Source organism: Eurosta solidaginis, chromosome 4, assembly GCF_040869045.1.
Source record: "Eurosta solidaginis isolate ZX-2024a chromosome 4, ASM4086904v1, whole genome shotgun sequence".
Classification (NCBI taxonomy): domain Eukaryota; kingdom Metazoa; phylum Arthropoda; class Insecta; order Diptera; family Tephritidae; genus Eurosta; species Eurosta solidaginis.
Genome location: NC_090322.1, coordinates 273067452 through 273082277, shown reverse-complemented (window position 1 = coordinate 273082277; position 14826 = coordinate 273067452). Strand labels below are relative to the sequence as shown.

Sequence of the window (14826 nt, the reverse complement as noted above, 5' to 3'; positions counted from 1 at the left end):
TAAAAATAAACCATAAGACGTTAATACCCTACCACCATCAAACTTTTGGCACAGTTGAACGTAGTCATAGAACATTCAATGAATACGTACGTTCCTACATATCCATTGACAAAAATGATTGGGATGAATATCTTAAATATTTTGCGTATTGTTACAATACTACCCCATCTACCGTTCATAATTACTGTCCATACGAACAAGTATTTGCCAAAAAACCCCAGACTTACGAATTTTTAAGAGAAAACACAGTAAGCCCATTATACAATTCTGAGGCTTACGACAAAGAAATTAAGTATAGGTTACAAATAGCGGAAGACAGAGCATATAAATTAGCAAAACAGGCTAAGGAAAAACAAAAAATGAGTTATGATAGGAAAACACAATATAAAGAAATAAATTTGGGAAATTTAGTGTTAGTAAAAAATGAATCAGGGCATAAGTTAGATAGTAGGTATAAAGGATCCTTTAGAGTAGTAAATATCGATGAAAACAATAATTTTACATTAATTCCCTATAAGGTAGAAAAGATCGATAAAAACAATGTAGAAAATAGAAACATAGAAAACATAAATCAAACTAATAAAAATAAGAAAGTTGTAATACATAAAAATAGACTTAAACTCATAGAATAAGAGCACTTTAACTTTATAAACAAAAAGAAAATTTATATTGTATGCAAAAGAAAAACACAATAATAAAACAAAACAAAAGAGACAAAAAAAAAACAGATGTAAACTATTCTTTGGAAATAAAGCTAAATATCACACCAAAAAAAAAAAACCCCAACAAGCAAAGTAAGCACAAACGGAGTCAAAACCATTAACCTAACTTGAGTAGCCATAGCTAATTCGTGCACAAAATTATATATGTCTACACTTTCAAAGGCGGATGGTGTAGCATTCACTCATTAAGTTATTCATTCATTTGTACAAATATATATTTCAACCCGTTTTGGAATGTCTTAAAATATATTGACTCTTACATACATATACATACAATTGTGCGTATATTTTGGCTCGCTTTGGTACGGCATGAGATTCCATTGACACATTCATTAATTTGTACAAAGATACATTTTGTACACCGTGCATCATATGGTAACCTGAGCCTTGGTATGCCACTGTTTAGAGCTTGCTCACGACAAGCCTTTACCTGTAGACAAATTATTAACATGATTCATTTGTGCTTGTGTTGCACATTCCACAGCCAATTTTAATTATGCTTAAAATGCAGTTCCCAGGGAACTGAATTGAACGTATATGTGTGTAATACTTAGTTTGTAGGTATTAGTGTAAGTAAGTATTTTAGCTCATAAAAATTTTGTATAAAAGAAAACAACTTTTGAATAAAGAACATAATTCAACCTGCTGCCGTTTCAAGTGGCTAAATTCTATCTGGTGCCGCTAACTGGGCACTGCAACCTAGATTTCGATTTTCTCTTATCCGCAAACATTACAGTTCTCCCGGAAGTGTAATTTAAACGCGCACTCGTTAATCGGTTTGTTTAAAACACCCGCGAACAAAGTCACGTCATGCGGAAATGCATTTCGCCATCGAAAAATTCGGAAGCATTCCAATAAATTAAACCCTCCATCTAATGTCCATTTGAGCTTTCCGGCAGCTTTCAAAAATGTTTTTTAGCTTTGTCTCGGCATAAGCTCCAAACTAAAGGGTGGTCGTTTGCCACTTTTTTTGGACTCAGCTAGTGTAACTATATTTATTTATGTATTTAAATTCTTATCACCTGATCGCTTATCATTGATTCCGTTAGTTCACCACTGCAAAGGATTTGTAAACTATCCAATAGTGCCACCATACATTCTACACTCGCTTGAAGAGCAGCCTCTGCACCAGAACCAGAATTTACGCTGTAAGCGCACTCTTCCATTGCATCGATCATCCTAAGGTTTTTTTTTATAAATGTATTATTATACTAAGACAAATCATTATATGTATGCTTAATTTTTGGACACAAAAATAGTAACAAAAATTATTAATCAGTTAATTAATACTTGGCGCGACGACTTACGAGTATCCAGGGTCCGTATTACTTTTTACGATCATCCATGACTGAAACCCATTTTCATTTAAACAATAACTATGCAACTGTCAAACTATTTCTAAAAATTCTAATAAATTATGAATCTAAGGAGTACTAATTGTCGGTAGTTCACATATGTCATTAATTCCCCATGCTATTGTGATTTCAAAAATGAGTTTCGATCATTGATCGTAAACGTAATACGAGACCAGTTTTGAATCTCTTACAATTTTTTTTTCATTAGTTTTAAATTTTCTACGAAAAAAATTGCCAAAAATCATTGCAAATTTTGAGACTCGAATTGGAATTTTTTCGAAAAGGTTTTTGGAATTGATTTGCACATCAATGTCATTAATTGGCGCTTAACCGCCTAAGCGTTTTTCCCCGCTTTGTAAAAAGTCACGCCAGTCCCTGATTCGCGACAGCTGTGACCAAATGGGAGTATCAACTCACCAACTTAGTGGATGTATACCCCTTCCTCTATTCCAAACTTCGGTGCCAACTGAAATACTTTCTTGGAGCGTCTTCGTCCATTCGAATAAAATGAGCTAGCGAGCGAAGCCTTAGGGTTTTTATTCGCACTTTGGTTATATCTGCGTAAAGCTCATACAACTCATCATTATACCTCCTTCGATACTCGCCGTTGCCATTACGGACTGGACCATAAATCTTCCGGAGAACTTTGCTCCCGAATACTCAAAGAGCCATTACATCTTCTTTCGACACCGTCCATGATTCCGAGTCATACATCAGGACAAGTATGATCAGCGACTTTTAGGGCGTGATTTTTGTTCGTTGAGAGAGAACTTTACTTTTCAATTGCCTACTCAATCCAAAGTAGCACTTATTAGCAATAGTTATTCTCCGTTTGATTTCTAAGCTGACAATGTTTTTGTTGTTAATGCTGGTCCCAAATAGGCGAAATCCTTTAAGGTCTCGAATTTATATCCGTCAACAGTGGCGTGGCTGCCAAGGCGCGAATGCGCCGATTTTTTCTTAGATGACGGCAAGTACTTCGTCTTGTTTTCATGTACCACAAGACCTTGTTTTTATGCTTTCTTTTATAATCTGGAGGAGGCAGAGCTCACAGAATTATGTTAAAAAAATCGCACGAAAAGGACTCGCCTTATCTGAAGCCTTTTTGCTTTGCACAGTTTTCGTTATACTACAATTCACTAAATTTTTTGTTAAATTAAGGAAAAATAAACAAAAGAAGTAATAGGGGGACTCATGTAACCGTATAAATGCCTTATAAAGTGTGTAAACGTATAAATTTATCTAGTTTACGCACGAGCTGTCAAATTTTGTATGAAAAATCATTTACACAATTTGTATAAATTTACGCGCACATTTCATTGTGTAAACGCGGTAAACTCAAAGGAATGCAACCTTGCAGACATTACAGACGGCATTTTCATCAAAAATCTCCAACATCAGCAAGTAAAGGCCTTTAGATTTGATTTTTCACTTAATCTTGGTATTTTTTAATTTGTATAACAATCAAAAAATTTTTTTTGGAAATAATACAGCTGAAAAACAATCAAGTTTATCAAGAGTATTACTAGGTGCGTTCATATAACCGCGTGTGTAAATGGATATAATTTTACACCTTATAAGTTTATATGCTATCATGAGTCCCCCTAATAAATTTGTTAAATATTTTTGCTGCTATTTTTGTGTTTCAAACAATATGTCCAGATAAGCTTACAATCGAAATAATGCCATCTCATCGCTGCATCCCTGACCGGTATTTTTATCACCATAAAGTATAACCGATAAATCAATTAGTCGTTCGGGGCTTTTCAGTATTTCACGAACACACTTAAGTGGTTCAGTGCGATTTTGTGGTGCTGGCAACAAAAGCATACGATGAAACAATGCCTCCAACATTGGTCTTAATGAACCATACGCTCCTGCGATTCTCAACAATTGAATACCAGTCAAGTACACACATCGGGCTTGAGGACCATCCAAGCCAGCACCAGTAAAAAACCCGCGTGCTTCATTTTCAATCATATTCAGTGCATCTCTAATAAAGCGAATATAAATTATTAATATCGATGTGCAAGACGGTCGAAAAAAAGTTGCAAAAGTCCGCCCCTAAAAAAGTGTATGTAAATTTAAAAACAAAAAAAAATTTAATTTAAAAATTTTGTTTTGCAACTTTTTTTCAATCCAGCCTAATGTATGCGGCATGTATGATGCACACTTACTTGTATGTAAATTTTTTATCCAAATTAATACGCCCTGGCGATCCTAATGCTGCTGCTAACGTTGGACAAAACTTTTGCCATAAAAATGATGTAAAATGTGGATTTGCATGAACATTTCGAGGTAGAGCAGACGTTAAGGTCAATATACATTCCGTCAAAAAAAGCGAGCAATTATTTCCAGCATTTTTATTTGGTGAACTATTAACAGTCGGTTCAACCAAACGACTACATAACCACTGCATTACCGGTATAACTTCATTGTATACTGCTGATGCTTGTGCCTGAGTCATAAGACCAGGCGGTGCCGTCTTTTTTACTTCTTCAGCTTCTTCAATGAGGAATGCACAAAATGTACGCAAGCATTGTGATGCTGCTGCCAAGGAAGCGGCTTTGGTAGCCCGTGATCCCAATTCCCAACATTCACCACATCGTGAGAGTGTTTCAATTAGAAGGCGCCCGTTTAGTGTACATGCCGGCGAACAAGCCATAGCCAAAAAGAGGCGTAGCACGTTGATAACAGTGTCTTCACTACTATTTGTGGGCAAAATTCCACTAGTAGCACGCAACAGCTGAGAAGGCAGCCAAACTGAGTCGTCCTCCGGTTCTAAACCAATGTAAAATCGTTCGTCTTTGATAATACGCTATAAAATATACAAAAGTAATTATTACCACCGGAAAAGAACATCAATATCGTATATTTATACCTTTCATGAAAATGAAATGGTATGTTAATTTCGTCACGAAACCCAAAATTGTAAGTCCTTAAAGGAAAATAGATAGACCCACCATTAAGTATACCGAAATAATCACGATGAAGAGCTGAGTTGATTTAGCCATGTCCGTCTGTCCGTCTGTCTGTTTGATGCAAACTAGTCCCTCAATTTTTGAGATATCTTGATAAAATTTGGTGAGAGGGTGTATTTGGATGTCCGATTAGACATTCGTCGGAACCGGCCGGATCGGACGACTATAGCATATATCCTCCATACAACCGATTTTTCAGAAAAAGAGGATTTTTGTCATATCTTCCTCAATTTAACAGATTGAAGCTTTAAACTTCACCATATACTTTCGTATATTGCACATATGGTTGTCTGAAAAAATTGATGAGATCGGTCGTATATATAGTATATATCCCCAACAACCGATTGTTCAGATAAGAAACTTTTCGTAATTACTGCCCTATTTTAAGAGCTAGAGGCTTACGTATATAGCACATATTTTTGTCTGAAAAAATTGATGAGATCGGTCGTATATATAGTATATATCCCCCACAACCGATTGTTCAGATAAGAAACTTTTCGTAATTACTGTCCTATTTTAAGAGCTATAAGCTTCAAATTTCACCGATTGCTTACGTATATAGTATATATTGTTGTGTAAAAAATGATAGAGATCGGTGATATACATAATATATATATGATGGTATATATAGTATATATATATATTTTTTTGCAATTTCAGGCCCATTTTAACAGGTAGAAGCTTCAAATTTCACCAAATGTCTGAAAAAATCATTGAGATCGGTGGTATACATAGTATATATCTCATACAACCGATTGTTCAGATAAGAAACTTTGCGCAACTTCTGCCCCGTTTTTACAGCTAGAAGCTTCAAATTTCACCAAATGCTTACGTATATAGCATATATTGTTGTCTGAAAAAAAATCATAGAGATCGGTGGTATATATATTATATACCCCATATAAACTGTCATTTTTGCCCCTTTTTACGGCTAGAAGCTTCAAAATTCATCAAATTTCATCAAATAGTTACGTTTACGTCATATATTTTTGAAATACGTGATTCGTAGTCATAGTTTTTACATGCATGCCACAAAAAACGTGAAGCTTTGTATCCTCACACAAAGTACCTACGTATTTTTATACCTTTCATGAACATGAAATGGTATATTAACTTTGGTCCGATGTTTGTAACGTTGAGAAATATAGAAGATAGACTCACTATTAAGTATACCGAATTAATCAGGGCGACGAACTGAGTTGATATAGCCATGTCCGTCTGTCCGTCCGTCTGTCTGTTTGAACGCAAACTATTCCCACAAATTTTGAAATATCTCAATGAAATTTGGCACAAGGATGCATTTTTGTATTATATTAGACATTTGTCGGATCCGGTAGGATCGGACCACTACAACATATATCTCCCATACAACCGATCGTTGAGATAAGACGATTTTGGTCATTTCTGCCGCAATTAGAAAGTATAAACGTGAAACTCGGTGATATATATTCTAATATATCATAGAAGATATCCTGAAAATTTCACTTTGATCGGAGCTATATATAGTATATATCCCATACAACCGATCGTTCAGAGAGAAAGATTTTTGGCAATTTCTCCCTTAATTTCCAATATAAAAATGTTAAACTTGGTGATATTTATTCTAATATATCATAGACGATTTCATGAAAAAATCATTTCGATCGGAGCTATATATAATATATAGCCCATACAACCGATCGTTCAGATAGAAAAATTTTTAGCCATTTATCCCTTAATTTCCAATATAAAAACGTTAAACTTGGTGATATTTATTCTAATATATAATAGAAGATTTCATGAAAAAATCATTTCGATCGGAGCTATATATAATATATATCCCATACAACCGATCGATCAAATAGAAATATTTTTGTCATTTCTCCCTTAATTCCCAATATAAAAACGTTAAACTTGGTGATTTTTATTCTAATATATCATAGATTTTCAGATAAGAAACTTTGCGCAATTTCTGCCCCATTTTAACAGCTAGAAACTTCAAATTTTACCAAATGCTTACGTCTCTAGCATATATTGTTGTCTCAAAAAATCATTGAGATAGTATATATCTCATATAACCGATTGTTCAGATAAGAAACTTTACGCAATTTCTGCCCCATTTTAACAGCTAAAAACTTCAAATTTCACCAAATGCTTACGTATATAGCATATATTGTTGTCTCAAAAAATCATTGAGATCGGTAGTATATATAGTATATATCTCATATAACCGATTGTTCAGATAAGAAATTTTGCGCAATTTCTGCCCCATTTTAACAGCTAGAAACTTCAAATTTCACCAAATGCTTACGTATATAGCATATATTGTTGTCTCAAAAAATCATAGAGATCGGTGGTATATATATTGTAACAAATATTAGCAGCACTAAGGGGATTCTATCATCTCTAAGCCGATGCTAATCACATTCAAGTCACATCAATAATTCAATCATTATGACTACACATATGTACGTACACGCAGCAGAGAAGCAACGTACAAACACATGCAGATATGTATCTTATCTGAGATATGCAATTATAATTGTGGAAGTGTCGCTCACAAACAAACGCGCATATAAGAGCTAGACACGTACATCTGTAGTTATAATTATAGCAGATAACCAACTAGTAGATTCCAGAACAGAAGCGACTAGAATATGCAAAAAGGAAATTAAAGAGTATAAAAGGCATGAACAGTAGAGGCGCTGAAATCAGTTTTCGATTAAGCACGCAATCTTTCGGGCAATAGTACAGTTATTTATTGCGAAGTACTTGAATAAAGGTCGTTTTGCATTATTAAATATTGGAGTTATTTATTCAACAGTTTAGTGATTCGAACTTAACAGAAGGTTGCAAATAAGAGGATTTGCAGTAAAATCGTTACAATTGGTGTCAGAAGAGGAATTGTTGAATAAATTCCGAAGATTGGGAATACAACAAGTACATGGCAAAGTTCAGAGAATTGAAGATCCAGCAACTGAAGAAGGATTTGGAGAGCCGTGGATTGAATACAACCGGCATTTAACTCGAACTTCAGGCACGACTACGAGAGGCAATGGAAGCAGAAGGAATTAACGTGGAAGAGTATATCTTTCATCTTCATGTCGACGAGACAACAACGAAAATTTAAGAGAAAAACGAAACACCGCAGACAGTTACGAGCACAGACTTGAACATGATATTGGCTGCAATAAGTGCTCAAACATCGACAGTGGCATCTCAGCTGGAATTGCAGGAGACACGTTTAACATCCAAATTGGAATCACAGGAGACGCGCATAACATCCAAGATGGAAACTCAACTAGAAGAACAGAAAACATATATGGCATCTCAACTGGAATCGCAGGAGACACGCATAATATCGAAGATTGAAGCACAAGAAACGCGCATTTCAGAAATATCGACACAGATTACATCGAAGATGGAAGCACAACTGAAAGAACAAGAGACACGCATAACAGTACAACTCGAAGCGCAAGAGGCGCGTATTTCATCAAAACTCGAAGTGCGCATGGACCAGAAAACAACGCAGTTTGAGGAAAAAATCGAGGTCGAGGTGGATGCTTTGAGTGGTCGTATACAGGAGTTGCAACTAAATCGCCCAGCTGTTTCAGCAAGCGAAGGTAAAAACTCCATCTTTTGACGGCTCTATTCCTTTCCAGGTGTTTAAGATTCAGTTTGAGAAGACCGCAGCAGTGAACAACTGGAGTGCTGAAGATAAAGTTGCTGCACTATTCGTGGCATTGAAAGGATCTGCTGCTGAAATCCTACATACTATTCCCGAGGGAGAGCGGAACAACTACGAAACATTGATGAGTGCTCTAGAGAGGCGATACGGAAGCGAACATAGGAAGCAGATACACCAAATAGAGTTGCAAAACCGCTACCAAAAAGCTAATGAGACTTTGCAGCAGTTTGAGTCAGGTGTCGAAAGACTTGCACATCGGCGAATGCCGACGCACCCGTGGAATACACCGAAAGAGTAAAATTCAGAGCTTTATAAATGGCATACGGGACGTCGAAACGAAGCGAGCCACATACGCAAACCCAAAGCCAATATTTGCAGAAATGGTATCACATGCATTGACTCAGGAAACTGCCTCACTATTGAGTAAACCAGCATACAAAGCTCAGCGTGTGGAAGTGGAAAGACCAAATTGGGTAGACACAATTTTGGAAGCACTGAAGGGATCACAACAGAAAAATTCCGAGGTCATATTGCACGACATTGCAGCACCGGTCCCAATAGCAACAATATGGGTGGCCGTAAACGAAGAGCTGAAGGAGATGAGCAAATATCCAAGTCCACTCAATCGTTAAACTAAAGCGAGTCAGCCGCAAGGGGCGACAGCTGGCTCCCTCAATTCATAATCTCTATCTCACAAATTGGAAGAAGGTCAAACAATCTTACTGTCGGAGGACTTGTGGATGGAAAGGAACGTTTACTGACTGTAGATACGTGTGCATCTCATTCCACCATTCGAGCGGATTTAGTCAACAAGATAATAAGACCATTGCATGGAGCAAGATTGCGTACAGCCACTGGAGAAGACACCACGGTTCTAGGAGAAGTATCATGTGAAGTGGCAATTGGGAACGTCACGGTAGTACACAATTTTATAGTGGCAGAGATTGTTGATGAAATCATAATTGGAGTGGACTCCTTAATCGACCAAGGCATCAAGATCGACATGCAAAGCAAGACGATGAGATATAAGAACATGGACGTGCCACTTAATTTCGGCTACGAGAGAGGCTACAGCAGTAAACGAGTGCTGGTGGAAGAGAGTCAGCAAATACCACCAAAATCAGAAGCAGCCATCTGGGCAAAGGTTAATGGAGATTGTGGGACAAACAAATTGTGGGTTTTCGAAGCAGCAAATAAATCAACACCGAACATACTTGTAGGAAAAACCCTGGCTATGACAAAACAAGATGGACGTATTCCGGTAAGAGTACTCAATGAGTTCAAGTCACCACTCAAACTGACAAAAGGAGCTATATTGGGAAGATGTCAAGAGGCTGAAGTAGTTATTAACTGTGAACAGCTCTAGGAACACGTTTCAACTAGCAAGACTGATCTTTCAAATGACATTACGACATGGACGGAGGGGCTAGATCAAGATTATCAGAGAAAGGCGAAGCAACTGTTACTAAAGTACGCAAACATATTTGACCAGGATGGTTCCAAACCAGGCCGCACCAATGTTGTGAAATATCAAATTGACACTGGAGACGCGATGCCGATACGTCAAGCTCCACGTAGTGTTCCACTGGCGAAGCGGGAAGTTGTGAGTCAAATCATACAAGAAATGAGCGGCAGCGGCGTCATCGAACCATCAGCTAGTCCATGGAGCTCACCTGTGGTACTTGTGAAGAAGAAGGATCAGAAAATGAGATTTTGCGTGGACTACCGCAAGTTGAACGACGTCACGAAAAAGGATAGCTACCCATTGCCAAGAATTGACGACACTCTGGAATCGCTCCTGGTACGAAATGGTTTTCCACACTGGACTTGAAAAGTGGCTACTGGCAAGTGGAGGTGAAGGAGGAAGACAAAGAAAAACAGTCTTTAGCGTCGGAGATGGTCTTTGGCAATTTACAGTAATGCCTTTTGGACTTTGTAATGCACCAGCTACTTTTGAGAGACTCATGGATCAGGTATTGAAAGGACTGCATTGGAAAAAATGCTTCATATACCTGGACGACATCATCGTATTGGGCAAGAACTTCGATGAACGTCTTAAAAACTTGGAGGAAGTTTTCCAGAGAATAGCTGGCGCTTGTCTGAAACTAAGTCCCAAAAAGTGTGCGCTGTTTAAAAAGGAAGTAAATTATTTGGGTCACAAGGTAACGACAGAAGGTATCCGTACAGCGAATGAAAAGATAGAGGCAGTAAAGGATTGGCCAAGACCACAGAATCTGCATGAATTGAGAAGTTTCCTTGGGCCGTGCACATATTACCGCTGATTTGTACCAAATTTTTCCAGCGTAGCCCATAGTCTCCACGAGCTAACAAGAAAAAATAAAGCTTTTGAATGGAAGAAGGAGCAAGAAGTAGCTTTCCAAACAATGAAAGAGCGTTTGTGCACTGCTCCATTGTTGGCATATCCGATTTCAGGAGCAACATTTATTCTAGATACAGATGCGAGTGGATATGCTATAGGAGGCGTTTTATCACAACTGGTCGATGGACAGGAGAAGGTAGTTGCATATTACAGCCGTTCAATTGGAAAACCAGAGATGAACTATTGCGTTACACGGAGAGAGCTGTTGGCATTGGTAGAGTGCATTAAACATTTCCACAAATACCTCTACGGCCAGCGATTCCCCGTCAGGACAATCACGCAGCGTTGAAATGGCTTCTTCAATTCCGTAATCCGGAAGGACAATTGGCACGGTGGATCGAGCGACTACAAAGCGATGACTTTTCCATTGAGCATCGAAAAGGTAGTACCCATGGAAATGCTGACGCAATGTCACGAAGACCATGTAGTTTGGAATGCAAGCACTGTTCAAAGGCCGAGGCTAAAGAAGACATTATAGATGTCCGGCTAATGACTATAACATGTACAGATGAATGGGACAAGGAACAGCTAAGAAAGTGTCAGCTAGAAGATACACGTGTTATGCAAGGGCTCGAACGAAACGAAAGACCAAACAGAGAAGAGATGTCAGCAGAGAGTTCCATTGCGAAGTCATATTGGGCACAGTGGAACAGTTTAGAATTGACATCCGGTTGCCTTCATCGAGTACGGGAGAGTGAGGATGGTAAATGCAAGAAGAAACTGATAGTTGTTCCCAGAAAGAGGATTCCTGACGTGCTCAACGAGCTGCATAATGGTCCAAGTGGAGGTCATCATGGAATCACGAAACGCTCGAGAAAATTAAGCAGAGATTCGATTGGGTTGGTTGCCGTCAGTCGGTCACCGAGTGGATTGCCAACTGCGAGGTTTGCAACAGAGCGAATGGGCCCAAAACACGAAATCATGGCCAGATGAAGCATTATATTTCAGGTGCACCATTTGAAAGGATCGCCATGGATGTCGCAGGACCATTTCCTACTAGCAACCGCGGAAACAAATACGTACTGGTGGTTATGGATTATTTCAGTAAATGGCCAGAGGTATACCCAATACCAAACCAAGAAGCAGAAACAGTAGCAGAAGTGGTTACAAACGTTTGGGTTGCAAGGTATGGGGTACCAATGGAGGTACATTCTGACCAAGGCAGGAATTTTGAATCAGCTGTGTTCCAAGAAATGTGCAAGAAGTTGGGCATTCGGAAAACGCGGACAACCGCATTTCATCCTCAGTCCGATGGTATGGTGGAACGTTTCAATAGAACATTGGAGGAGCATTTAAGGAAAGTAGTAGACAAGTACCATAAGGACTGGGATATCACATATCATTATTCTTGATGGCCTACCGATCGGCAGTACATAAGACAACGGGCCAAACTCCCGCAAAGGTAATTTTTGGCAATGACCTTCGACTGCCAGCTGATTTGAAGTATGGGATAGATGCCCATGCGGATAGAAATGTCAAGAAATCCACTGGTGTCTTGGAAAAAGAGCTGAGAGAGATACACGATCTGGTAAGGCAAAGAGCAAATATTATGAGTGACAAGATGAAAGCGAGGTACGATAAAGCAATTAATTCGGAAGGGTTTCAGGAAGGAGATTTGGTGCTGTTATACAACCCACAACGAAAAAAAGGTTTGTCCCCGATATTGCAGTGTAATTGGGAAGGCCCATACAAAGTTGTAAAAGGGATCAACGATGTAGTGTACCGCATACAAACCATTGCCAAAACACGAACCAAAATGAAAGTGGTTCATTTGGAAAGGCTGGCAGCGTTTAGATCGAGAGATTTGTCTGATCGGGACGATCAGACTTGGGTGGAGGGCAGTGTAACAAATATTAGCAGCACTAAGGGGATTCTATCATCTCTAAGCCGATGCTAAGCAGTGATTCAAGTCACATCAATAATTCAATCATTATGACTACACATATGTACGTACACGCAGCAGAGGAGCAACGAACAAACCATATATATAATAATTCTATATCACTACTACTCAATCTCAAGGCTGTCGTTAAATTTTTGCAAAAAAGGAGCCCAAATATATGTATATTTCAATAAGCCGTCTTGCTTCTATCAATATTATACATTAGGCTATTTCGTTCCCCAAATGAAAAAGTAAGCTTTTGTTTTCCATTAGTATTATAAAATTTTCAAATCATATTGCAATTTAAAGACGCACGCGCAGGAATATATCTCTTCTTTGCGATATGCTAATGGCACCCTTCTGGCTCAATCTGGCCGGAAAACAGGATTTGTTGGTCTGATCGTTGCTTTAAGAAATATTTTTCCACTATTTGAGAAGCTTAAAAATTTTGGCATGACATACCTTTTAACTTACAAGACTTCCTGGAAACCTTTTTTGATGCAGTTAGGGCAAGAGGGGGTTTCAACAACAATCCCAACGCAATTCAATTTAAAAGTGCATATAGACTACTCTTAGTAAGGCACGAGTTAAGTGCGACTGAAAGTGGGAATTGTACCTTCGACGGCGAATCCATTCTAGAGGCATCATCAGCGTCTACTAGTATCCTTAAAAAATAGCGAGGTAATAGATTTCGAGTTAGCAAATATTTACGTTAATACGATGTGGGGTTTGTGTATGTGGACAAAATTGTTCGTTATATTGCCGGCTATGTTGCTTGGAAGGTACAAAAGAAAATGAAATGTTCCACATGTCAAGGGCAATTGATAGGTGAAGAAATGCCTTTACTTTGAGCGTACAAAAATAAAGGTCCGTTTGTCGCACCATTTGTGGACGTATGTAATATTTGTATAGTGTCAGAGAAAGCTTTAAGACAAGTTCTCAAGGCATGCCCAATTGCAAATGCAAAATTAAGTTTAATAAATAAAATTTTTCAAAATACAAGTGATGCATTCTCCAATAGTATCATGGACGACTACATAGCCATCAAAAATTTATTTAGCAATGACATCTTTAATAATCACCGGACACAGCTGTGTAGGGAAGTAAAAAGTTTTTATGTGGATATTCGTTTGTTTTTTGAAACGAAAAAAAGCACGGGCGAAAAAGAGCATGTTGGAAAAAAACTTACAAAATTGATATTATTTCAACACCAATAGCAGCCAGCCCAGTTCTCATATTTTATTTACTTCATCAAAAATTTACTTCATTAAAAAACTCAAAATAAGTAAAATTTTGAAAACGTTTATATATCGTTTGTTCAAGCTAATTCACTTTAAATTATTTAAAAACATTTAAAGAAATGCTTGTTGGGATGTATGTATAAGTATATTTTTATACATGTATATTTCAATTTTTTTCATTTCAAAAATATCAATTCTTCGGATTGTTTTTTTTTTACTATTTATGTAAATAATGTACTTTGTATGACTGCAGCTCATGTTTAAATAATAAATACCTCAAGCCTTGTATTGTATTTGTTGACCTTTTTGTTGTTTAATCGACTAAACTGAGATTTTATAACAATTATTATGTAGAAGTTGGGTAAAGGGGTCTAGTGACCCGTTGTTACGCCTTTAATACTTTTTTTACACACGCTTCTACAATTCACTAACACTAACAAAGCCCGCGCATGCGCAGAACATACACTTGCACAGTTTCAGCAAATAATGATTGACAGAAAATTTGCACATTAGGAAGATAGGAAGGTATTGATATAGGAGTATTATATGTATGGTACAAACACATGCAGATATCTTATCTGAGATATGCAATTATAAT

At 37.6% G+C, this 14826-nt stretch overlaps 1 protein-coding gene across 2 annotated transcripts in view; it reads right to left on the bottom strand.

Moving 5' to 3' along the window:
• The window catches only part of LOC137251505 (brefeldin A-inhibited guanine nucleotide-exchange protein 3), an 81363-nt gene that overhangs the window by 46038 nt on the left and 20499 nt on the right, over positions 1-14826 (bottom strand). For both annotated transcript variants that reach the window (XM_067786208.1, XM_067786207.1), the window contains 3 exons: positions 4255-4895; positions 3750-4070; positions 1745-1901 (listed from right to left, as the gene is read on the bottom strand). In XM_067786208.1, the coding sequence (XP_067642309.1) occupies positions 1745-1901; positions 3750-4070; positions 4255-4895 (1119 nt within the window). The remainder of the gene's footprint in view (positions 1-1744; positions 1902-3749; positions 4071-4254; positions 4896-14826) is intronic.